The sequence below is a fragment of the Microcebus murinus genome, chromosome 1, assembly GCF_040939455.1.
Source record: "Microcebus murinus isolate Inina chromosome 1, M.murinus_Inina_mat1.0, whole genome shotgun sequence".
NCBI lineage: Eukaryota > Metazoa > Chordata > Mammalia > Primates > Cheirogaleidae > Microcebus > Microcebus murinus.
Genome location: NC_134104.1, coordinates 154939456 through 154965559, shown reverse-complemented (window position 1 = coordinate 154965559; position 26104 = coordinate 154939456). Strand labels below are relative to the sequence as shown.

General features: G+C 43.0%; 2 protein-coding genes across 5 annotated transcripts in view; one reads left to right on the top strand and one right to left on the bottom strand.

Annotated features, from left to right (window-relative positions):
* The window catches only part of GPX1 (glutathione peroxidase 1), a 266951-nt gene that overhangs the window by 98113 nt on the left and 142734 nt on the right, over positions 1–26104 (top strand). The gene's annotated exons all lie outside the window — the stretch shown is intronic.
* DAG1 (dystroglycan 1) overlaps positions 1–26104 on the bottom strand; it is a 75539-nt gene that overhangs the window by 12351 nt on the left and 37084 nt on the right. For all 4 annotated transcript variants that reach the window (XM_012771288.3, XM_012771286.2, XM_012771285.2 and 1 more), the window contains one exon: positions 8385–8785. In XM_012771288.3, coding sequence (XP_012626742.2) covers positions 8385–8663 — 279 coding nt within the window. In that variant the 5' untranslated portion in view covers positions 8664–8785. The remainder of the gene's footprint in view (positions 1–8384; positions 8786–26104) is intronic.

Below are 26104 nucleotides of genomic sequence, written 5' to 3'. Positions count from 1 at the left end.
CTGCAGCCATCTGTGGCTGGCTACTATAGACAGCACCTTGGAGGCACTCCCACATGAGGTGGTCAAGGCCTCCTTGTTGTAGGCTATGTGTCCTCTGCTCAGGGAAACAGGAGATGGTCCCTCTGATGTGGTCTGAGCCTTGGTGCTAACTCACACTAACGGTCATCCTGTGTCTGTGCCATGGACTATGATACAAATGGACAATGAGACAAATCTGCTCTGTGGCCTTCTGTGAATGATTAGCATGGGCAGTCACATGGCTGTGCTGCAGGGAGGTAGCACAAGTCAACAGGAAGAGCCTCTAGCTTGAGGTCAGAAGCCAGGCCTATGTCTCTACCTGAGGTGAAGAACCATGGCGGAAGTGAGTACAAGGGGCCTCTGCTTTGCTAAGTAAAGTAGAGCCATACCCACAAGACATAATCATTGGTCCTACTGTTAGACACGCAAACCTCAAACCAGCACACAGCTCCTGCCACAAAGACCAAGGCCACAGGATCACATTCTGAGCACATTTATCCAGCTCAGTCAGTGCCCTTCTAGTCTGAGCTATGAAGCCTTTTATCTGATGTTAACTGTTCCCACCAAAAATTTTTAAAAATTAATCTTTCCCCCCCAAAATAAGGGGCAGCATAATATAGTTACAGCCACTAAAAAGATCCTCAAAATTAGTCCTTCAGTTCCAAGCCCTGACATCATCTATTCCACAGTGTCACGCTCTCTTTCAGTCCTCGTTAGTAATTTTTTTAAAAAAACATAGAAGCCTATAAGCCTATATTTTCAGTAAGTATGTGAGTTGATGAGTCTGGGCAAATGCCATTCTGACAGCCCACCCCCAAGGATGCCTTCCTTCGCCAACCCGCATTTCCCGGTGTGCTCTGTTCACAAGGAGTCCATTCAGAACCAGGGAACACCCACTCAAGGCAGGAAGAAACTGTAGTTCATCTCACACAGGCGGGGTTGCCACAAAGCTCTCAAGCATCCAAAGAAATGCTCCTTTCATGAACTCCCCTTCCCAGCCAAAGAGAGTGCCCATTGTTCTCAGGAGAACAATTAGGGGCCCAAGCCAGCAGCTGAGAGCACAGTCCCAGGAAGGGCTGCTCCCGGCCTGCTGACATCTTGGGCTGAGGGAAAGCCCACATTGTCTGCAGGCAAGGAGGCTGAGGGGAAGCAGAATGAAAAGCCATCCTCACAGGCTCTACCAAAATAAGACATCTGAGGGGGCAGTCATTTCTTGAGATGCAAAGACAACTCTCCCTGACCACCACAGAGGGAGGGGCTAGAACATTTCCAGGCATTTAATCACATTCCTCAGTGAGTCCCAAACTCACTCAAGTCAGAGATGAGTGAGTCGGCACCAATTCCAAGGGAGGCAAGAGTCAGGATGGGTAACTTATGCTGTGACCAGCCCAGGACAGGCTAGGATCCACTGAGCAAAAGCCAAGCTGGCTTTTGTGGGACATCCCCACAGCCCCTGATGGAGAGAAAGCGTTTCTCAGATCCAAAGGCAGCTATGAAAGCAAAAGACAGTCAAGACTGGATGAACTTTGTATACAGGCATGTAGTCTGATTCACGGGAGTATATACCAAGACCATCTGTTTTAGGGTGTCCTGAGGTCACAGGAGAAGAGATAGGAGTCCCATGGCCCAGGTCTCTCAGAAAGGCTATGCTGATCACGAGGACCTAGCCCCTTCTCAAATCTGGTCAAAAAGAGTCCATTTTGGTCGGGCACAGTGGCTCGTACCTGTAATCCTACCACTCTGGGAGGCCAAGGTGGGCGGATCGTTTGAGTTCGGGAGTTCGAGACCACACTGAGGAAGAGCGAGACGCCCATCTCTATTTAAAATAAAATTTTTTAAAAATTAAGAAACAGGCCAAGCATGGTGGCTTACAACTGTAATCCTAGCACTCTGGGAGGCCAAGGCAAGCAGATTGCTCAAGGTCAGGAGTTCTAAACCAGCCTGAGCAAGAGCAAGACCCCGTTTCTACTATAAATAGAAAGAAATTAATTGGCCAACTAATATATATAGAAAAAATTGACCAGGCATGGTAGTGCATGCCTGTAGTACCAGCTACTTGGGAAGCTGAAGCAGGAGGATTGCTTGAGCCCAGGAGTTTGAGGTTGCTGTGAGCTAGGCTGATGCCATGGCACTCACTCTAGCCTGGGCAACAAAGCGAGACTCTGTCTCAAAAAAAATAAAATAAAATAAAATAAATAAATAAATAAATAAAATAAAATAAATAAAAATTAAGAAACAAAGAGTCCATTTGGGAGTTAAGTTGGGGGTCAATAACTACAAATCAATTCTCAAGGCAGAGCTAGAGAACAGGAGAGTAAGCAAAAACTGCCAGCCAAGCTGAGACTGGACAAGGGCTGTCAGAACATGAAAGGGTGGGCCAGGTGCAGTAGCTCACTCACACCTATAATCCCAACCCTTTGGGAGGCTAAGGTGGGAAAATTGCTTGAGCCCAGGAGTTTGAGGCTGCAGGGAGCTGATTACACCACTGCACTCCAGCAGTGGTAACAGAGTGAGGCCCCTTCTCAAAAAAAAAAAAAAAGAAAGAAAGAAAGAAGAAAGGAAAGAAAAAAGGAAAGAAAGGGTATCACAGCAGAGGATCTAGGATCTCAGGGCTATACCCTCCAAACAGGCAGACTCCTTCTTCCTTCTCTTGATCCTACAGACTGTTGTATAAAGCATATAAAGTATAGGGAAGCCCTTGCTTTAGGGGCTAACAGTATGAGTATACCAATAGGCACTCCTGGCTGAGACCAAGCAGCACATCCTCTGCCACTATGACTTCCTGAGTTGCCACAACCTCCTGAAATAAAGTAACAGCCCACACAGGCCAAACTAGGTTTTGCAGGCAGCCAATATAGCTCACTTAGAATGATACCTTAAATTTTCTATCCCTTCAACAGACCAGTATTCAAGTGTGTTACAAACACTGGATTATTCCACCATCAACCCCCATGCACATCCCCCCACAACCAGTCTGTAAGTATGACAATCATGCCATCTAATCTCACCAGAACTCAGGACAGATCATGCTCTACCTGTGTGCCTTCATTATGCAACTCAGCCATGTCCACACAGGCTAAAAAACAACCCTCACCTGGACACTCCACATGGAGATGAGGAGTACCTCCTGCCTCAGTTCCTCACCCACTTTTTCCTCCTCTGGTACCTGGGGAAGACACCCTAAACAGCTCTCCTTGGGCCCACTTCTCTCTCCACTTGTCTTCACCAAACTGACAACTCTACTGAGTTGGCATTGGTCTCTCTCTGCTGAGAAGCCCAACTCCACATCCTCCCACCAACTCCTTCTCAAATTTCCCACATGAAGCTCCATAATCCATGACCACCCCAACTGTCCCCCTCTTGTTGCTCCATCTCTGTTAATGCTTCATCACACAGCAAGCCTTTAATGGGGCACCTACTTTGAAACAGGTCCCATCCCATGCCAGGTACCTAGAATGCTACATAGGGAACCATGGATACCCTATGAACCAGGCATCAGCTTTCACTACACACCCAGGAAGCCTCCTGGGTGCTCCCTACAAACTAACTCTGTCCCTACAAGCTATGTAGTCTAGACAAGTCACTTAGTTACCACTTTGTCATCTAAAAATGGAGCCACATTTTCTGCTGGAGGGTCCAACAGCAAAGAAATGGCAATGAGCTCACCCAGTGCCTAGATCTTTTCTTCAATAACACTCACCACCAAAAGGAATCAGGCTCCTTGGAGAAATGGCTGAGGGAGGGTGAATGTAAGATGAGCCAAAAAGTAAGTAAGCGCTCAAAGAATTGACAGGGGCACATCACAAGAACACAGGAAGCAACTCAAAGGGACTCCCAATGCTCAAATCTGGGATAATTTGAACATCACAATAATTAAGAAGAACAATGAATTATAAATCATTAAATGTTAGCAGTCTGTACTAATAATGGATCAATAAACACACAGCTAAGAGTCAGAGGGATAGGATGAAGCCACTTTCCAATGTGAAACACAACAAAAAGTGAAGTTTCAAAGTGTATGTGTCACAGGGCCCCGGACACTGCTGAGGTATTAGGTGAGTTTAGTCTCTTTTTGCCCCAGCACAGGCTGGCATTACTCTCTGCATGCAGCCAGGCAGTCTTTGACAATCCAAAGCAGGTTTGCAGGTGCTGAATAGGTCCTTATTCCCTCTACCAGCCCACAAACATTTGAGGGCCTAGTACATGATGACAGACTAACAAAAAATAAGAATTTCAAATATAGAAATTTGCTAAGATAATATAGGGTTTTGTGGGAAAGTTGCTTTCACCAGGGTACTGGGACAGAGCTCTAAAACTCTAAATGCTGTTCAAGTTGAGCTTGAAAGGGGTGGCTATACCCACATTGAAAGAAGAAAGAGCCAAGGGCTTGTGGTGGCCTTGGGCTAGGCATGATCATGAGGCAGAAAGGGGGCAGTGTGGCTGGGACAAGGTATACAAAAGAAAAGGGAAGGGAGGAAGGGGAGGGAGGAAGAGGAAGCCAGAAGCCAGAGGCCAGATCACATGGGGCTTGATCCGAAGTGCAGCTAGTACTGAGTAGATTTAAGCTTTTTTAAAGATAAAGATGTCAGCCCGGTGCGGTGGCTCACGCCTGTAATCCTAGCACCCTGGGAGGCCAGGGTGGGCAGACTGCTCGAGGTCAGGAGTTCGAGACCAGCCTGAGCAAGAGTGAGACCCTGTCTCTACTAAAAATAGAAAGAAATTAATTGGACAGTTAAAAACCTATACAGAAAAAATTAGTCAGGCATGGTGGTGCATGCCTGTAGTCCCAGCTACTTGGGAGGCTGAGGCAGGAAGATTGCTTGGACCCAGGAGTTTGAGGTTACTGTGAGCTAGGCTAACGCCACAGCACTCTAGCCCCAGCAACAGAGTGAGACTCTGTCTCAAAAAAAAAAAAAAAAAAAAAAAAAAGATGTCCTTTGCCTCAATGCGGACAAACTGAGAGGTCAAGAATGAAGGCAGTGAGACCTAGGAAGATACTGAGCAAACAGCAGATTGGATAAAGGGCAGCCAGTGATGGGCTCCAGATATGATTCCCAATAAGCATCCTTGGGACCAGTATCTGAAATATTCCTCACATACACAAGAACATTTGGCACCTATTAAAAGTTACATTCCCAAAAAAACATTTAATTACTATGGGGAAAAAACTCAAGTTACAATGAATGAAAAAAGATTAAAAAACATGTCCAGTATGGTCCCAGGTCTACGATGTCTGTGTGTATGTGGCATGGACACCTCTTAATGAGCAAAGAAAATCATGAAGGATTTAACTCTGAGTTGTAGAAACCACGAAAGAATTTTTTTCTCCCTTTCTATGTTTTCCACAATTACACTTATGCATCATTATAATAAGAAAAAAAAATAACTCCTTAAAGCAGGAATAGTGGCTCACACATGTAATCCTAGCACTTTGGGAGGCCAAGATGGGATGATCACTTGAGGCCAGGAGTTCAAGACCAGTCTGAGCAACATAGCAAGACCAGTCTCTACAAAATATTTAAAAAATTAACTGAGTCTCGTGACATGTGCCTATGGTCCCAGCTGCTCAGGAGGCTGAAGAGGATCTCTTGAGCACAGGAGTTTGAGGTAGCAGGGAGCTGTGATGACATGCCACTGCACTCTAGCCTGGGCAACAGAGCAAGATCCCAAGTAAAAAGAAAAAAAAAAAAAAAACTCCTTTAATATAAAGACTTTTGCAATCCTATTTTACAGATGGGGAAACCAAAGCCCTAGGAACAAAGTCAGGTTTTCTGACCTTCTGACTCCCAAGCCATACAATCCTGATGATTCAGACCGGGATGAAGAGTCACACATCTTCATCTGTTTTTCTATAGGCTCATCAGCTACTAAATGGTCTGCTTTCCACAGATAAATATGTTCAGATAAAATCTTGTTTTCCCAGTAAATCTCTTTACTCCCTGGTAAATAAGCCTGTTAAATGTCTCTCGGCCAGATAAAGCAAATATCCAGCTCAGTGTATCAGTTCCAGGCATTTCTGGTCAATATTAATCCATGTAAAACATTCCAATGGCCACTGCAACAAAGGTAACCAATGCAGAGCTTGGATATTCAGAGGATCAAATCTGAAGCTGAACAAGAAGTGTACCCTGCACAACCACTACTCTTTATCTAATGGTCACACTAGCATTTGGCTTACTAGGGTATTATGAAGATTTCAAGGAAATCTTATATGGCTGGGAGCAGTGGCTCACACCTGTAACCCTAGCACTCTGGGAGGCTGAGGTGGGAGGATCACTTGAGCTCAGGAGTTCTAGACCAGCCTGAGCAAGAGTGAGACCCCATCTCTACTAAAAATAGAAAAATGAGCTGGGCATGGTGGCACACACCTGTAATCCCAGCTACTCGGGAGGCTGAAGCAGGAGAATCACTTGAGCCCAGGAGTCTGTCTGAGGTTGCTGTGAGCTAGACTGACACCACGGCATTCTAGCTCAGGTGTCAGAGCAAGACTTCGTCTCACAAACAAAACAAAACAAAATCTTATACAAACACTCTGTAAACTATAAATCGTTTTGTGGAAGTAAGCTGATATATAGGCCAGGATCTTTAGAAGTATAGCTGCCTGAGATCACAAAGGCACCCTGAGAACAAGCCATGATCTAACAAGAAGGGAGCCAACAGGAAAAAGGAGGGTACAAGCAAAAAGTAGGTCCACCCAGATTCAAGGAAAAGGGACAAAGACTTATCTCTCCAAGGGAAGCACAGAATTTGTAGCTATTTCTAATCTAGATGCCTAGGGCTTGTAAATCAAAGAACAAGTTATTAAGTATCTACATGACCCCACATGTGCTTCAACCAATGGAGTATAGTAGAAGTGTAAGTTTTTAAGACTAGGCCTTAAGAGACCAGCAGCTTCCTTTCTTATTTCTTGGAAATCTCAAAACCTGGCTGTTGTGCTCTGAGGACACCCATGCAGCCCACGGAGAGATCTACATGAAGAGAAATCAGGGACCCTGACCAACAGCCCCAACTAAGCTCCTAGTCGTTAGCCATGAATGCACCACCTTGGAAGTGGATCCTCCAGCCCCAGATGAGCCATGCTAGCTAGTGCCATGTGAAGTAGATTCCCAGATGAGCCTTGAATCCCTGAAATTCCTGGCCACAAAATTTTGAGCAACACAAGCTGATTGTTTTAAATTGCTAAATTTTGGTGGTTTAAACACACCAATAGATAGCCAGAACACCATATATAGAGAGAAATCTAAATGCAGAGAAGATATAAAAACTACCCTGACAAAGTATAGATCTTGGAATATTTTTAGTTCACATCCAAGCCATGCCTCTAGGGAAAGAACACTATAGGGCAGGAGCCAACAAACCATGGCTATGAGCCAAATCTGGCCTACCACCTATTTTTGTATTTTCGAATCATTGAAAAAATAAAAGAATAATATTTCTTTACATGTGAAAATTATATGAAATTCAAATTTCAGTTTCAGTATCATCAGTAAAGTTTTACTGGAACACAGCAATGCCCACTCATTTATATATTATAATGGTTACTTTTGTACTACGCTGGCAGAGTTGAGAAGTTTTGACAGAAACCATATGGTCTGTAAAACCTAAAATATTTACTACTATCTGGCCCTTTAAGAAAAATGTGTCCTGACCTCTGCTCTAGGAGATGTTCATAACTTGAGGGGTACATCCCACCCAGAATTCTACAGGAAGTCCAAGATTCCACAAACCCAGATGCTGGGATGCTGCTTCTTCACACAAAAGCTTCCTGTTTCACCTGATTTCCATTCTGGGTCAGCCAAAACACTCTTTTGTCCACGTTTCAGATCCCTTTGTTCTCTGGATTGCTTCTCCCAAAGGATATGGACCAAGGCTGGGAAGTCTGGGTATTAATTTTGGTTCTTAAGTGATCAAATACTTTAGTAAATATAAACCACCAAATTAGAGTAGAACTCCTATATTTATTTATATCTTATTTTAAAAAATATGTTCAAACCACAAAAGTTCTATATCTTGGGTTTAACTCCATGGCTTATGAAAGTTGATCTTTTCCTACACACATGACAGGCCCTTCCACCAAATCAGTAAATCAGTGACCAGAGACCTTCCAGAGGACAAAGTAAAGGCTTTTCCGGGGCTTTTTCACCCTCAGAATGGGAGCAAGAATAAAATTTAGGATGCTATTCTGAGATACATGGGGATCCTCTTGTGAACATCAGTGGCCGTCCTTCTCCTCAAGGGCACTTAGCACATACTGGAGGAATTGAGCTCAGAATTGCTAGAGTTTAGAACTGAAAAGGAAAAGAGAGCAAAGCTAAGATGGAAGATGAGAATTCTTCCTCATTTATGTTTTATATTCAGTCTCTCACCTTGATGACTTCTCCACTGGAGGAAATTAAATCTGTTGGAATAGTCACTCGAAATGAGCGCCCAACAACAGCCGTGCCATCGGGAATGCCAACCACTGTGGGAACAGCCTCATGGAGGTCTGAGAGCACTGAGTGCATGGACGCCTCAAGCTGGTTCTCCCAGTCCCTGATGGCCTCCGAGGGTTCACTGGGCCAGCGGGACTGAGCCATGGCCACGGAGAGCAGAAGGAGAAAGGTCCTCCCCCAAAGGGGGAGCAGCAGTGAGAGGGCCACAGACATCCTCGTCCCAGGCCTGAGTTTGCTCAAGTTGACAGTCTTGCTAAGTAAGGAAGCAAATGACTTGGTCCCAGAGCAGTGTCCTCACCCTCTGCACACCTGCTCCATCCCAGAGCACCCAGAGCCTGAAAAAGAAGAAGAGCAGATTCAGACTTGAGCAATCCCATATTTCAAAGTCATGCACTAGCCCCCCAAGTGCTCCTGCCAAAACTGTCTATACTTAGAGTTGGATAAAGCCTCTCACCTCCATGCTCTCTAGTACTGAAATTACCAGCTTCATGCAGCTACTTAGCACTGGAAATGTGGCTGGTCTATTCAATGTAAAATACAGAGCTGGACACAGTGGCTCGTGTCTATAAATTCCAATACTTTGGGAGGCCAAGGTGGGAGGCTTGCTTGAGGCCAGGAGTTCAAGGCCAGCCTGGGCAAACATAGTAAGACCCTGTCTCTACAAAAAACACAAAATTTAGCTGGGCGTGGTGGTGCACACCTATAGTCCCAGCTACTCAAGAGGCTGAGGCAGGAGGATCACTTGAGCCCAGGAGTTTGAGGTTACAGTGAGTTATGATCACACCACTGCACTTTAGCCTGGGCAATGGAGCAAGACTCTGTCCCTTAAAAAAATAGTAAAATACACACTGGATTTTGAAAATTTTGTATAAAAAAATGAATGTAAAATACCTCATTAATACTTTTAAATATTGATTGCATATTGAAATGATAATATTTTGGATATAATCAAATGTATTAAATAAAATATATTGGCAATAAATGAATAGTAAATAAATCTAGGCCAGGCGTGGTGGCTCACACCTGTAATCCTAGCACTCTGGGAGGCCGAGGTGGGAGGATTGCTTGAGCTCAGTAGTTCAAGACCAGCCTGAGCAAGAGCAAGACCCCATCTCTACTAAAAATAGAAAGAAATTAGCTGGACAACTAAAAAATATATATAGAAAAAATTAGCCGGGCATGGTAGCCAGGCATAGTAGTTCCAGCTACTCAGGAGGCTAAGGGAGAAGGATCTCTTAAGCCCAGGAGTTTTTATTTTTCTTGAGAGTCTCATGTTGTTGCCCAGGCTAGAGTGAGTGCTGTGGCGTTAGCCTAGCTCACAGCAACCTCAAACTCCTGGGCCCAAGCGATCCTTTTGCCTCAGCCTCCTGGTAGCTGGGAATACAGGCATGTGCCACCATGCCCAGCTCATTTTTTCTATATATTTTTAGTAGGCCAATTAATTTCTTTCTATTTTAGTAGAGACGGGGTCTCGCTCTTGCTCAGTCTGGTTTCAAACTCCTAACCTTGAGCGATCCGCCCACCTTGGCCTCCCAGAGTGCTAGGATTACAGGCGTGAGCCACCACGCCCGGCCTTAGCCCCAGGAGTTTGAGGTTGCTGTGAATTAGGCTGACAACATGACACTCTAGCCCAGGCAACAAAGCGAGACTCTGTCTCAAAAAAAAAAAAAAAAAGAAAGAAATCTATTAAATAAAATATTATTGAAATTAATTTCATCTGTTTTTCCCCCACATGACTACCAGGAAATATTAAATGACATATGTGGCTCACATTATATTTCTGTTGGGCAGCACTGCTCTAGACCTACTTCCAATTTACAGAAAATATAAAAAGACAATCAAACAAATCTAGAATGTAGGACCTTCTACAAGACAACTGGCCTGATCTCTCTAAAATGCTGACTGTTCTAGTGAGACAACAACCAGATTTAATGTGTGCATCTTCATTGGATACTGGATTTACTTCACATGAGCCCAGGTCTCAAAGGGGTAACTTAGGAATTTTGTATGTAGGCAGAAGATTGGATTTATTGTTAATTTTCTTAGGTGATATGATAAAAGTATGGTTTTACAAGGGATCATTCTCCATCTTATGAGTTGTATTTGAAGTATTTAGGGATACAGTGTCAACACTCCGCAACTCACATCGAAACAGTTTAAGGAGGAAAAAAATATGTTCAAGTATACAGAGATACAACCATGAAGCAAATTTAATAATAAGGCTTAAAAAATACTTTTGAAAAGACCAAAAATTTATATGCACAGAGAAATGCAACAAGTACCCACTCCTCACACCCCAAGCACTCACTATTCACAGGACTCATTTATTAAACATATTTGCGGGGTGAGGGGGGGACATGGGCAATATACATAACCTTAACATTTGTACCCCCATAATACGCTAAAATAAAAAAATAAATAAATAAACATATTTGCAAACCATGTGCCAATAAACAAAATTTATTTGGCAGGCCAAAGATAAAAAAAGAGAGATAGCAGCAGAAAGCAAATGTGGAATTAAAACTGCCTTAAACAGGCTGGGCACAGTTAACGCCTGTAATCCTAGCACTCTGTGAGGCCTCGGTTGGAGGACCACTTGAGCTCAGGAGTTTGAGAACAGCCTGAGTAAGAGCCACACCCCATCTCTATTAAAAATAGAAAAATTAGCCAGGCTCGGTAGCATGCGTGCTTGTAGTCCCAGCTACTCAAGGAGGCCGAGGCAAGAGGATCATTTAAGCCCAGGAGCTTGAGGTTGCAGTGAGTTATGATGATTCCAATTAAGTGACAAGAAATCTGCACATTGTCCTCCACACCCCCACCAGCTTTAGTCAGTTCAGGACACCTACTTAGGATGGCAGCCACTTGGAAGCCTTATGGGACTTAGTGGGTGCACACAGGTGACCACAGCCATCATCATGAGCAAATTTGCATTCTGGAAAAAGATTAAGGCCTGCCCTGAGCCCATGCTGCCAAGGGGCCACCATGACATTTTTTGACCTGGGTAACACAAAATAAATAAACCCAAAATTGCTAAAGAAAACAAGGCCACTGAAATAAGGCAGAATACTCTAAATTCAATGCAGATCCAAGCCTATTCCAATGTTTGGGTTTTTTTCTGTTGATTTTATTCCTGTTTTTTATTACATTTTTGTCATTAGAGCCAAATCCCAAGAAAGTAAAAAAACAAGGTTGGGAGTCTTATCCTACCAAACATAAAGACTTATCATAGGGCTGAGCGTGGTGGCTGACATCTGTAATCCTAGCACTCTAGGAGGCCAAGGTGGAAGGATCGTTTGAGCCCAGCCTAAGCAAGAGTGAGACCCCCGTCTCTACTAAAAAAAATATAAAGAAATTATCTAGACAACTAAAAATATATAGAAAAAATTAGCCGGGCATGGTGGCGCATGCCTGTAGTCCCAGCTACTCGAGAGGCTGAGGCAGAGGGATCGCCTGAGCCCCCCGAGTTTGAGGTTGCTGTGAGCTAGGCCAATGCCATGGCACTCTAGCCCAGGCAACAGAGTGAGACTCTGTCTCAAAAAAAAAAAAAAAAAAAAAATCCTAGATATTACATGTAAAGCAAACAGAAGAAGATTCTACAAAGAAAAGGTAGCAGACCAGCTAGGGACCCCAGAACTCAAGGAGTGACACAATGGTGAGTTCCCTGGGATTTCTTTTTGCCTCATATATACCAGTATTAGAGCTGAAGAAGCTGGCAACCCAGAAATACCAACAGATAAGACCAAAAATAAGAAACCCAAAAGAAGGCTCTCTCTAGCCAAAAGAGCAGGACAGCCTAGCAAGAGAGACACCTTTAAGACAGTAATAGCTTTAGTCTAGCCACACACCACAGAAGAAAATTACAACCTCAACCCTGTCCCTGCCAGCAAGGCCCAATAGGGAGCCTAGATTTCCACCCTTACAAGGCTGTAACAAGGGGCCCCAAATATTCCCACTGAGGTAATGTCAGAGAATGCCAAGGAGCTATGACTTTCATCCCTACTACCCAATAAGGATGTGCTGCCCCTCCTCTTCTAGCCCCACAGTCAGTGGAAACCAGATGAAAAGCCTGGATTTCCATGCCCACCCAGAAGTAACAAGGCAGCTCCCCCCATCCCTGCTGGAATGGTATCAGAGAAGGACTAGCAGAGAAGGTCAGAATTTTCACCACTGCCCAGTGGGAACAACGACTCCCTGCCCCTCAGTTATGAGCAAAGGCTAAGTGGAGAACCTAGACTTCTACCTCCATTTGCAATTCCCCTAGCCTTTCTTTGCCATAGCAATGTCAGAAAAACCCAGCTGAAATAGAACACAGAGTTTCAGAACAAAATACAAAAATGTTCAGGTATCAAAAATTACCCATCATACCAAGAAGCAGAAAGACTTCAAACTGAATGGAAAAAAGACAATAGATGACAACACCAAGAGGACAGAAATGTCAGAATTATCTTACAAAGATAGGGTGAGGCCGGGCGCGGTGGCTCACGCCTGTAATCCTAGCACTCTGGGAGGCCAAGGCGGGCGGATTGCTCGAGGTCAGGAGTTCGAAACCAGCCTGAGCGAGACCCCGTCTCTACCATAAAAATAGAAAGAAATTAATTGGCCAACTAATGTATATAATATAAAAATCAGCCGGGCATGGTAGCTCGTGCCTGTAGTCCCAGCTACTCGGGAGGCTGAGGCAGGAGGATCGCTTGAGCCCAGGAGTTTGAGGTTGCTGTGAGCTACACCACGGCACTCATTCTAGCCTAGGCAAGAAAGCGAGACTCTGTCTCAAAAAAAAAAGATAAGGTGAACACAAAAGGATAGAAAAAGATGTATCGTGCAAACATTAATTAAAGCAAAGTAAGAGTGACTATATTAATTAATATCAGATAAAGTAGACTTTAGAGCAAAGAAAATTTTAAGAGACAGAAAGGGACATTACATAATGATAAAAGAGTAAATAAGTCCACCGGCCGGGTGCAGTGGCTCACACCTGTAATCCTAGCACTCTGGGAGGCCAAGGCAGGAGGATTATTCGAGGTCAGGTGTTTGAAACCAGCTTGAGCAAGAGCGAGACCCCATCTCTACTATAAATAGAAACAAATTAATTGGCCAACTAATATATATAGTAAAAAAAAAAATTAGCCGGGCATGGTGGCTCATGCCTGTAGTCCCAGCTACTCGGGAGGCTGAGGCAGTAGGATTGCTTGAGCCCAGGAGTTTGAGGTTGCTGTGAGCTAGGCTGATGCCACGGCACTCACTCTAGCCTGGGCAACAGAGTGAGACTCTGTCTCAAAAAAAAAACTAATAAGTCCACCAAGAACACATAGCAATCCTAAATGTATATGCAACTAAACAACAGAGCTGCAAAATATGTGAAGCTAAAACTGACAGAACAGAAAAGAGAAATAAATAACTCCACAATTATAGTTGGAAACTTCAATACTATTCTCTCAACAATTAATAGAACTAGAAAGAAAATCAGCAAGGACACAAAAGAACTCAAAAATACCATCAATCAACATGATCTAATTGACATTTATATAATAGAGCACTCCCTCCAACAACAGATTGCACATTCTTTTCAAATGTCCAAACATAAACTGAGGTAGATCACATCTATGTCCATAAAACAAACTTGGACAAATTTAAAGGAACTGAAATGATACTGAATGTGTTCTCTAACCACAACGAAATCAAACTAGAATTGAGTAACAGAAAATAATGGGAAAATCTCCAAACACCTGAAAATTACACATATACTTCTAAATACTCCCTGGCTCAAAGAACAAGTCTCAAAGGAAATAAAAAATTACACTAAGATGAATAAAATACATAAAAATACATTTGAGGAGCTGTATCAAAATTTGAAGCACACAGATAAAGCAGTGCTTACTGTCTCAAAAAAAAAAAAAAAAAAAAAGCAGTGCTTAGAGGGAAATTTATAGCACTAAATCCATTAGGAAAAAAGAAAAGTCTCAAACCAATAATCTAAGGTCCTACCTCAAAAATCTCATGAAAAGAAGAGCAAAATAAACCAAAGCAAGCAGAAGGAAAGAGAGTAAAGAGCAAAAATCAATGAAACTGAAAACAAAAACAACAGAGAAAAATCAATGAAACACAGAGTTGTTCTGTGAAAAGTTAAAAATTCTTTGAAGCCAGGTGCAGTGCCTGTAATTCCAGCACTTTGGGAGGCTGAGAAGGGAGATCACTTGAGTCCCATAGTTCAAGACCAATCTAGACATCATAGCAAGACCCCATCTCTACATTAAATAGAAAAATTAGGGGGGGGGGGAGGGCATTTATTGAAACCTTAAAATCTGTTCCCCCATAATATGCCGAAATAAAAAAAAAAGAAAGAAAGAAAAATTAGCCAGGTGTGGTGGCGTATGCCTACAGTCCCAGCTACTCAAGAGGCTGAGGCAGGAGGATTGCTTGACCACAGAAGTTGGAGGTTGCAGTGAGCTATGATGATGCCACTGCACTCCAGCTGGGGGTGACAAAAATGAGACCTTCTCGCAAGAAAAAAAAAAAAAAAATCCCACAAAATAAATCTACAGGCCTGGATGGCTTCACTGGTGAATTCTAGCAAATATTTCATGAATTGGTGTAATGAAGAATTAATACCAATTCTAGGCCAGGCACAGTCTAGACATTTAGTCCTAGGACTCTGGGAGACTCAGGCGAAAGGACTGCTTGAGTTCAGGAATTCAAGACCAGCCTGAACAATAGTGAGACCCCGTCTCTACTAAAAATAGAAAAATTAGCCAAGTGTCATGGCACACACCTGCAGTCCCAGCTATTCAGAAGGCTTAGACAGTAGGATTACTTGAGCACAGGAGTTTGAGGCTGCAGTGAGCTATAACGATACCACTGCCACTGTGCTCTACCCGGGGCGACAGAGTGGAAAAACAAAAACAAAAAAACCCACCAAATAAAAAAAACCCCACCAATTGTGTATAATCTCTTCCAGAAAGTAGAAGAAGAGGGAACACTTCTCAATTGATTTTATTATGCTAGCATTACCCTGATACCAAAATCAAAGACATCAACAAAAAACTACAGACCAATAATTTTCATCAACATAGACAAAAAATATTTAACAAAATATAATCGAATAGAATTCGCCAATATATCAAAAGAAATACATATCGTGACCAAATGAAATGGTACTTATTCCAGGCATGCACGGATGGCTCAATATTTGAAAATCAGTGTAATCAGTCTTATTAAAAGGCTAAAGAACAAAAATCACATGATCATCTTAACTGATGCAAAAAATATCTGACAAAATCCAGCACCTATTTATGATAAAAACTCTCAGAAAAATAGGAACAGAGGGGGACTTCCTCGATTTGATAAAGAATATGTATCAAAAAAACCCGCAGCTAACATTATACTTAATGGTAACAGACTGAATGCTTTCTCCTTAAGATCAGAAACAAATACTTTCCATTGCCCCAAAGTAAAAAAAAAAAAAAAAAAAAAAAAAAAAAAGATCAGAAACAAGGCAAGAAACGTCCACTCTCGTCACTTTTATTCAATATAGTGATAGAAGTTCTAGCTGGTGCAATTAAGGCAAGAAAATAAATAAATAAAACATATAGATTGCAAAAGAATAAAACTGTTACTCTTTGCAGATGACATAATTGTCTATGTAGAAAATTCCAAGGAATCTACAAGAAAACTCATAGAATAAGTGAGGTCATCAAGGCCAAAAAATACAAAATAAACATTTAAAAATCAATCGTATTTCTATATATGGCAATAAACATGTAGACACCAAATTAAAAATACAATGCTGGCCAGGCTGCCTGTAATCCTAGCTCTCTGGGAGGCCGAGGCGGGCGGATTGATTGAGGTCAGGAGTTTGAAACCAGCCTGAGCAAGAGCAAGACCCCGTCTCTACTATAAATAGAAAGAAATTAATTGGCCAACTAATATATATAGAAAAAATTAGCCGGGCATGGTGGCGCATGCCTGTAGTCCCAGCTACTCGGGAGGCTGAGGCAGCAGGATTGCTTGAGCCCAGGAGATTGAGGTTGCTGTGAGCTAGGGCTGACGCCATGGCACTCACTCTAGCCTGGGCAACAAAGTGAGACTGTCTCAAAAAAAAAAAAAAAAATACAATGCCACTTAAACCACTCAAAAAAATTACTTAGGTATAAACCTAACAAAACATGTATAGGATTTGTATGCTGAAAACTATACCACACAATCAAAAGAAGCAGAGAAGATCAAAACAGAGAGACATACTATAGTCATGAGCTGGAAAACTCAACACAGTTAAGATGCCAATTCTCCCCAGATTGATACAGAAGTTCGTAACAAGCTAAATAATAGCCACCCAAATATATCAGGCTCTAATCCCTGGAACCTGTAAATGTTATTTTATAAGAAAAAAAGTCTTTCCAAAGATTAAGAATCTTGACATAGGAGATTATCTGAGTGCCCTAAATCCAATCACAACTGTTGGAGGGAGATGATAAACACAGAGAAGAAAGGGATGTGAAGGTTGAGGCAGAGATTAGAAATTATACACACAGAGAGAAGGACACATAAAAGCTGAAGCAGAGCTGTGGCAATGCAGCAACAGGTCAAGAGAATGCCAGCAGCTCCAAGAAGCTGGAAGATGCAAGGAATGGATTCTCCCCACAGAGCCTATAGAGGGAGCTTGGCCCTTGCCAAAATCTTGATTTTAGATTTCTAGTCACCAGAACTGTGAGAGAATAAATATGTACATTATTTTTAAGCCAAAAAGTTTGTGATAAAATTTTTTTACAGCAGCCCTAGGAAAAATATAATGTTTAATACAATTCATATCAAAACCCCAGAAAGAAAAACAATAAAAAGGAATGATTTTACCCAGTATCAAAACTCATTATACAACTACAGTAGGAAGACTGTATTGGTGGAGGGACAAATACAAAGCTCAATAGAACAGAATCTAGAATCCAGAAATAGACCTATACAAATATGCCAAACTGTTTTTTGACAATGTTGCAAAAGTGATTCAATAGAGAGAAATTTGCCTTTTCAAGAAATGGTATAACCCAAATGTCTTTCAATGGGGTAAATGATTAAACTGTGGTACATGCATACCATAGAATACTAATGAGCAATAAAAATGAATGAATTATTGAGATACTCAACAACTTAGCATGATTGCTTAGAAATTCATCCAAAGTCCAAAAGGTTACATACTATATGACTTCATTTTTATAATATTCTTGAAATGACAAAACTACAGAAATGGATAACTTATTAGTGGTTGCCAGGGGTTAAGGAAGGGGTCAGGGAGTGAGGGAAGTAGGTGTGGCTCTAAAAAGGCAACATAAGAGAATCCTATGGTTATGGAAATGTTCTGGACCTTGACTATATCAATTTCAATATCCTGCTTGTGATATTACACTATAATTTTGCAAGATGTTACGCATGGAGGAAACTGGGTAAGGGTACACAGGATCTCTCTGTATTATTTCTAACAGCTGCATGTGAATCCATAATTATCTTAACATTTTTTTAAGTCTAAGAGAAAAGATAACTTTGAATTAGAGTTTTAAATTTCTGTATAATAAAGGACAACCACAATCTGTGAGAAAGCTTTTTCAATGCATATGGTAGCTAACAGATCCCTATCAAAAAACATCAAGTAGGCCGGACGTGGTGGCTCACGCCTGTAATCCTAGCACTCTGGGAGACTGAGGCGGAGGATCACTCAAGGTCAGGAGTTTGAAACCAGCCTGAGCAAGAGGGAGACACCGTCTCTACTAAAAATAGAAAGAAATTAATTGGCCAACTAAAAATATATAGAAAAAATTAGCCGGGCATGGTGGCGCATGCCTGTAGTCCCAGCTACTCGGGAGGCTGAGGCAGGAGGATCACCTGAGCCCGGGATTTTGAGGTTGCTGTGAGCTAGGCTGATGCCACAGCACACTAGCTGGGGCAATAGAGTGAGGCTCTGTCTCGGAAAAAAAAAAAAGTGGTATATCTGTACAGTGGAATAATATTCAGCAATAAAAAAGGAATGAAGTACTGATACATTCTACAACATGTATGACCTCAGAAAACATGCCAGATACTAAAGACCATGTCTTATATGATTTGATTTATATGAAATGTCCAGAAAAAGCAAATCTGTATAGACAGACAATAGATTAGTAATTGCCTGGGCCTGGGAGCAAGAATGGGCTCTACCAGGTTTCTTCTTGGGATGATGAAAATGTTCTAAAATAAGATTGTGTCATGCCTGTAATCCTAGCACTCTGGGAAGCTGAGGTGGGCGGATCGCTCGAGGTCAGGAGTTTGAAACCAGCCTGAGCAAGAGCGAGACCCTGTCTCTACTATAAATAGAAAGAAATTAATTGGCCAACTAATATAGAAAAAATTATAGAAAAATTAGCCGGGCATGGTGGTGCATGCCTATAGTCCTAGCTACTCGGGAGGCTGAGGCAGCAGGATTGCTTTAGTCCAGGAGTTTGAGGTTGCTGTGAGCTAGGCTGACGCCACGGCACTCACTCTAGCCTAGGCAACAAAGCGAGACTCTGTCTCAAAAAAAAAAAAAAAAGATTGTGATGATGGTTGCACCATACCATTCAATGATTTATTAAAAATCATTGAATTATACACTTAAGATGGGTGAATTTTATGGCATTTAAATTATACATGTTTAGGATCCTGACTCTGCCACTTACAGCTCTGCTGTAGTAACACATATGCCCCAAATCCCAACATCCTTCATTTATGTTGCATGTCAAGGGCTACAGTTCTCCATGTGGCTTCACATCCTGGGACCCAGGTGGAAGGCATAGTCCCAATATGGGACTTGTTCTCCTAGCTAAGGGAAAGAACCAGAGGTTCACTGACACAAGCAGTGGCTCTTAAAACTTATTCTAGACCTGGTGTTAAGTCATGTTCATTCACACTCTGTTACCAAAAGCAAGACACAGGCTGACAATGGAGAGGGTAAGTGCACTCACCCTGTGGGGAGGTTCCACAGCCACTTGACAGTGGGTAGGGCTGTGTGTGTATGATCTGCTTGTAGGGAAGGGATTATTGAAATAATTTACTATAGTCATTTTACTCAAGTTATTTAACTACTTCAGTACCAGTGTCAACTATAGTCGATAGCCACAGATGAACACGCAGAGCTAAGCATTGACTTTAGCCGACAGCCGTAATATGATTTTTCTAATTTTTTATTTATCAAAATAAAACTGTAAACATGGCCGGGCGCAGTGGCTCACGCCTGTAATCCTAGCTCTCTGGGAGGCCGAGGCGGGCGGATTGCTCGAGGTCAGGAGTTCGAAACCAGCCTGAGCAAGAGCGAGACCCTGTCTCTACTATAAATAGAAAGAAATTAATTGGCCAACTAATATATATAAAAAAATCAGCCGGGCATGGTGGTGCATGCCTGTAGTCCCAGCTACTCGGGAGGCTGAGGCAGAAGGATTGCTTGAGCCCAGGAGTTTGAGGTTGCTGTGAGCTAGGTTAACGCCAGGGCACTCACTCTAGCCTAGGCAACAAAGCGAGAGACTGTCTCAAAAAAAAAAAAAAAAAAAAACTGTAAACATTTTAAAATAATGTAATGAAAACATATATGTATATGTTACCTATTCTGATTTACATTACAAGTAAAGCTGCCTATAAAGTAAAACAAGCTTTCAGTGCTTTAAAGCTTTCCTCAGGCCGGGCGCGGTGGCTCACGCCTGTAATCCTAGCTCTCTGGGAGGCCGAGACGGGCGGATTGCTCGAGGTCAGGAGTTTGAAACCAGGCTGAGCAAGAGTGAGACTCTGTCTCTACTATAAATAGAAACAAATTAATTGGCCAACTAATATATATAGAAAAAATTAGCTGGGCATGGTGGCACATGCCTGTAGTCCCAGCTACTCGGGAGGCTGAGGCAGTAGGATTGCTTGAGCCCAGGAGATTGAGGTTGCTGTGAGCTAGGCTGACGCCACAGCACTCACTCTAGCTTGGACAACAAAGTGAGACTCTGTCTCAAAAAGAAAAAAAAGCTTTCCTCATCACACAAGAGCAAAACAGATTGGTCGGCAATGCACAGCACACACTACCGTGCAGACTATGAATGCCAGCTGTGGGCAAGGTTTCGCGGCCAGTGAGTGCCGTACCTAAGTGGTTAATGGCACTTTCCTTTCTTATGCATTTTAACTTTTAGTAAGTGGCTCAGCTCAACCAATATCCTCCACAAGATTATAAACTGTGGCAGAGCAGGGATACGTCTATTGCAATCACTAATATATGCCCAGCACTCAAACAGTGCCAGAGATACAAATAATGAATGAATGGGGAGGATATAGGACCCTTTTTTTTAAGCTTCTTCCTATGTCTTTACTCTTCAGTTCACTTATTTTTCCACTTATTAAATCCGGTTGATCTTTTACTTTTCTAATCTGATTCTCAATTTTTAAATTCTCAGCTTATTTGAAAATAGCATCAGTTATGAGACACACCCTGCCCTACCAGGGGCATATGCTCAGTCTGCTATCTGTGGACATATGACGATATGGGGTATCTGTTTCATGGGCATGACTAAGTGCTCTGCATTTAGCAGGCAGGCAATGTCCAGGGCACAACTCCAATTACCATGTGTTGGTTTTCCATGCTCTGGGGAGAAAAAAATCCTTTTAAAACTTGGTAAAAAAGCACCCTTGTGTCTTTCTGATGCTGGCTTCCTATAAGCAAGGATTGTGTTTGCCTGTGCTAGGAAGCTGGCAGTCTATATCCACACACCTGTATTAGGATGTCCATCTGGAAAATGTTTTTTACACAGTTTCATATGCACACACTTGTCGTTCGGATATAGAGGCACCACAGAGATCATCCTCATCTTTCAAAGACCAAGGCCCAAAGGGAGGCAAACACTCAACCCTGTCACACAGAGCCCGGTGGCCAGACATGGTGGGAGAAAAGGGTGCTCGGGAAACAGAGAAAGACTCTGGCCAGAGCCACCTAGTCTTCCTGTCATGGCTAACCATTCTAACACTTCACACAGACACTCACATTATGCCCTCCAAAACACTAAGTACTCAAGGCAATCCAAGAATGTCTCAGCTCAACTCACCACTCTCTAGCTATCAGGAGTTGCCAAAACTCTCCTATTGAGAAATGAGTAGAAGGAATAGGGAACTCATTCCTCTGTGCCAGCACTCAGTTCAGTGCCTACAACTGAATCTGAGTCTCAGCATTGCCCCAGACCCCAGTTAAATCCAACTTCATGATGAGGGACCCTCTCAGAGCTTTGGTAAAGACCCTGGCTCTCTGTACACACGTACAGCAGCCAGGGTGACAGATAGGTATGACTGCCAGGCATCAGTTCCATCCCTCAGTCTTAGACATCTCACTCCAGACATCTCACTTAAAGAAACCTTTAAAGTGTCAGAGCCACCAAAGCCTGGACAAAGCATAGCCAGCCAGGACACTGCAGTTCCACAGCAGCCATTCAAGCTGCCCTCTCCCTCTTCTCTTGGTAAAAGCCTATGTTCCTGCCCCAAGAGCCTCCAGCACCTAGGAAGAGAGCCTCATGGCATCCTAGGTACCCACCCCATCCTACTCTCTGGGGCCAGGCATACATTTAGCACCTAACAGCATGTTGGGGAGAGTACAGGAAGAATATCTTACCAGGAGACCTCCACTCAGGCTCCTTGGGAGCGAGTCCCCGACAATAAAAGGACAGTCTGGGTTGAGAAACTCAGGGAGTCTCAGAACCTGAGACCCACTGCAGGGAAGCATCCTAACCCAGAAGAACCCAAGCTGGTTCTAGTTGGGGTGGAGCCACCAAGTATGCTAAGCCAGGACAATGCTCCCTTCCTCCTACCTATGACATGGGGGATTCTGAAGTCATGGGCAGAAGTAAAAGGTCAGTAGTCTTCAGTGTTTCAGTAGTGCCTAAAAGGTCATGTTGCCCGAGCATGGTGGCACATGCCTATAATTCCAGCACTTTGGGAGGCTGAAGTGGGAGGATGCTTGAAGCCAAGAATTCAACACCAGCCTGGGCAACATAGTGAGACCCCCACCTCTAGAAAAAAATAAGAAAAATTAGCCAGATGTAGTGACACACATGTAGTAGTACAGCTACTCAGGAGGATAACTTGAGCTCAGGAGTTGAAGGCTGCAGCAAACTATGTGATCACACCACTGCACTCCAGCTTGGGTGACAGCAAGACCCTGTCTCTAAAAAATAAATACATAAATAAATAAATAAAAGGTGGTATCTTTTGTAACTAAAATATATCAAAGCTGCCCTAGAGGCAAGTACATTTAAAGTTTACCCTAAGAGTCACCAGGGACACAACTAGGGAATCAAAAACATTTGACAGTAGTGACTGGCAAGGATGCCAGGCATCTGAGGCAGGGTTCAACAGGAAAAGATCCTTCTGGCCCTTCCTGTCAATTCCTATCTAGATGCAACCAAAGCATATCGCTTGGTGAAGGGTAAGATGCCTATAAAGAACCAGCCCTATGACCCCACTCTGTCCAGACAGCCTTATGCCCCTATGGAAAGAGATCTGCTAGAATCCCAGCCCCAAAAAAGATGCAGCTCTGTTCCACTCAGGCTGCCTGTCTAGAGGTAATGAGTAACCCCATGCATGCAGGAAGCTCAGTTAATAGATGCTTTCTACTCCATAAATATGAAGAACAGGCTGGGCGCTGTGGCTCACGCCTGTAATCCTAGCTCTTGGGAGGCCGAGTCGGGCGGATTGCTCAAGGTCAGGAGTTCAAAACCAGCCTGAGCAAGAGCGAGACCCCGTCTCTACTATAAATAGAAAAGAAATTAATTGGCCAACTGATATATATAAAAAAATTAGCCGGGCATGGTGGCGCATGCCTGTAGTCCCAGCTACTCGGGAGGCTGAGGCAGGAGGATCGCTTGAGCCCAGGAGTTTGAGGTTGCTGTGAGCTAGGCTGACGCCATGGCACTCACTCTAGCCTGGGCAACAGAGTGAGACTCTGTCTCAAAAAAAAAAAAAAAATATGAAGAACAAATGCATATGTAACACCAACTCAAAATAAATTTAATAGTTCCTCATCCATAGAAAAACTCACAGTAAATGAAACTTTAAGATTTTTTTAAGTATCTTTGTTTTTTGACGAGGGGTCTCATCATTAATGTTGCCCAGGCTGGAGTGCAGTGGTTATTCACACCATAGCATACTGCAGCCTGGAACTCCTGGCCTCAATGATGTCACCTGAGCCTCCCGAGTAACTGGAACTACAGATGCATGCCACCAAACTTGGCTTTGAAACTTTCAAACATCTTAACCTAAAAACCCCGAAAGAACAGTTCTCTACTAGTTTTTAATTCTCAAAAATGAAGGGAGGCCGGGCGCTGTGGCTCACGCCTGTAATCCTAGCTCTTGGGAGGCCGAGGCGGGCGGATTGCTCAAGGTCAGGAGTTCAAAACCAGCCTGAGCAAGAGCGAGACCCCGTCTCTACTATAAATAGAAAGAAATTAATTGGCCAACTGATATATATATAAAAAAAAAAAAAAAAAATTAGCCGGGCATAGTGGCGCATGCCTGTAGTCCCAGCTACTCGGGAGGCTGAGGCAGAAGGATCACTGGAGCCCAGGAGTTTGAGGTTGCTGTGAGCTAGGCTGACGCCACGGCACTCACTCTAGCCTGGACAACAAAGCGAGACTCTGTCTCAAAAAAAAAAAAAAAAAAAAAAATGAAGGGAAAGTTGTGAGACTCAACCCATTATCAACCACACAAAATGAGGCAGATGCAGCCTACCCTGCCACTCCTAGGATCCCCAACTCCCAAAAAGCTATGTTACCTGAAAACAGTACTTAAGCTGTCAAAGTGCTACCATTCCCCATGAGGGGATTTTCTTTCTTTCTTTCTTTTTTTTTTTTTTGAGACAGCATCTCACTTTATTGCCCGGGTTAGAGTGCCATGGTGTTAGCCTAGCTCACAGTAACCTCTAACTCCTGGGCTCAAGCAATCTTTCTGCCTCAGCCTCCGGAGTAGCTGGGACTATAGGTATGCGCCACCACGCCTAGCTGATTTTTTCTATATATTTTAGTTGGCCAACTAATTTATTTCTATTTTTAGTAGAGACAGGGTCTCAATCTTGCTCAGGCTGGTTTCGAACTCCTGACCTTGAGCAATCCGCCCACCTCAACCTCCCAGAGTACTAGGATTACAGGCATGAGCCACTGCGCCCGCCCTGGGGTTTTCATTTTAAAACCAGACTAAAATAATAAAAGTCTATGTCTCTGTTTTAAATGGTTTTGGAAAGTAAAAAGTAGAAATCTTACCACATTAGGGTCCATCTAGCAAAAACGCTTTGGCCAAACACTCAGAAGTTAAATTTAAATATTAACTGCCAGTCTAACATTAATATAAAAATTCCGGAGGGTTAATCAGCATAAAACAGCTCGATCTGATGGCCAGCAGGATGTACTCAAAACAATGGAAAACAATGATGTGAAGTCATTGTTTATTTGGGTTCCAAATACCAAAAAAGACGGTCAGATTTCTTTGCTTCCAGTTAAAAACAGGACTTTTTCACTCATTGGCATCAGATGAGAAGGGTCTGAAGCCAAGTCATTGGAAAAAAATTCAAGATATCACCCTAAAATCCCTCAGTTCTGGAGGCAGATGAGGTTTCCCTGATACAGGGCAAGTTCCTTCTTGGTCTACAGGTGAAGTGGGAGTATCATCAGTGGTATGGGAGCAGCCAGAGGAAGACGTCATCAGGGAGCTGAAGGATCAACCAAAGGGGACCAAGGTCAAGTACACAGAGGGAGATTTAAAGGTCAAAAATATGGTGGGACAAAAAAATTACTACCTCTGAGAAGCAAACACTACACAACAGTCTATCAATCAGAAAACCTACTTTAAATACTTCTCTCAGCCTGGCACAGTGGCTCACGCCTATAATCCTAGCACTCTGGGCGGCTGAGGCAGGTGGATCGCTCAAGGTCAGGAGTTGGAAACCAGCCTGAGCAAGAGTGAGACCCCTCTCTACTAAAAATAGAAAGAAATTAATTAGCCAGCTAAAAATATAAGAAAAAATTACCTGGGCCTAGTGGTGCATACCTGTCGTCCCAGCTACTTGGGAGGCTGAGGCAGAAGGACTATTTTAGCTCAGGAGTTTGAGGTTGCTGTGAACTAGGCTGACGCCACAGTACTCTAGCCCCAGCAACAGAATGAGACTTGTCTCAAAAATAAAAAAAACAAAAAACCCCACTTCTCTCGCTTTAAAAATTTTTGCAAATTCTCACCTATTACAGATAGCAAAAGCAGAAATCTGCAAAGGGAAGTGGTTTCTGCTGATAATGGTTTGATTTTTTCCAACAAAGGTGGGAAGGAAGCAAAGGTTTAAAATCTGGGTATAAATTCACCCAGGTGCAAACATGTCCTAGAGAAAGAAAGACAATGTCCAAAACACAAGGCTGACTAGCCATTCTCCACTGAACCATGGTTTTTCATGTGAGTAGATTTTTTTTTTTTTTTTTTTTTTGAGACACATTCTCTGTTGCCAGGGCTAGAGTGAGTGCCATGGCATCAGCCTAGCTCATAGCAACCTCAAACTCCTGGACTCAAGCGATCCTCCTGCCTCAGCCTCCCAAGTAGCTGGGACTATAGGCAGGCACCACCATGCCCAGCTAATTTTTTCTATATATTTTTAGTTGTCTGATTAA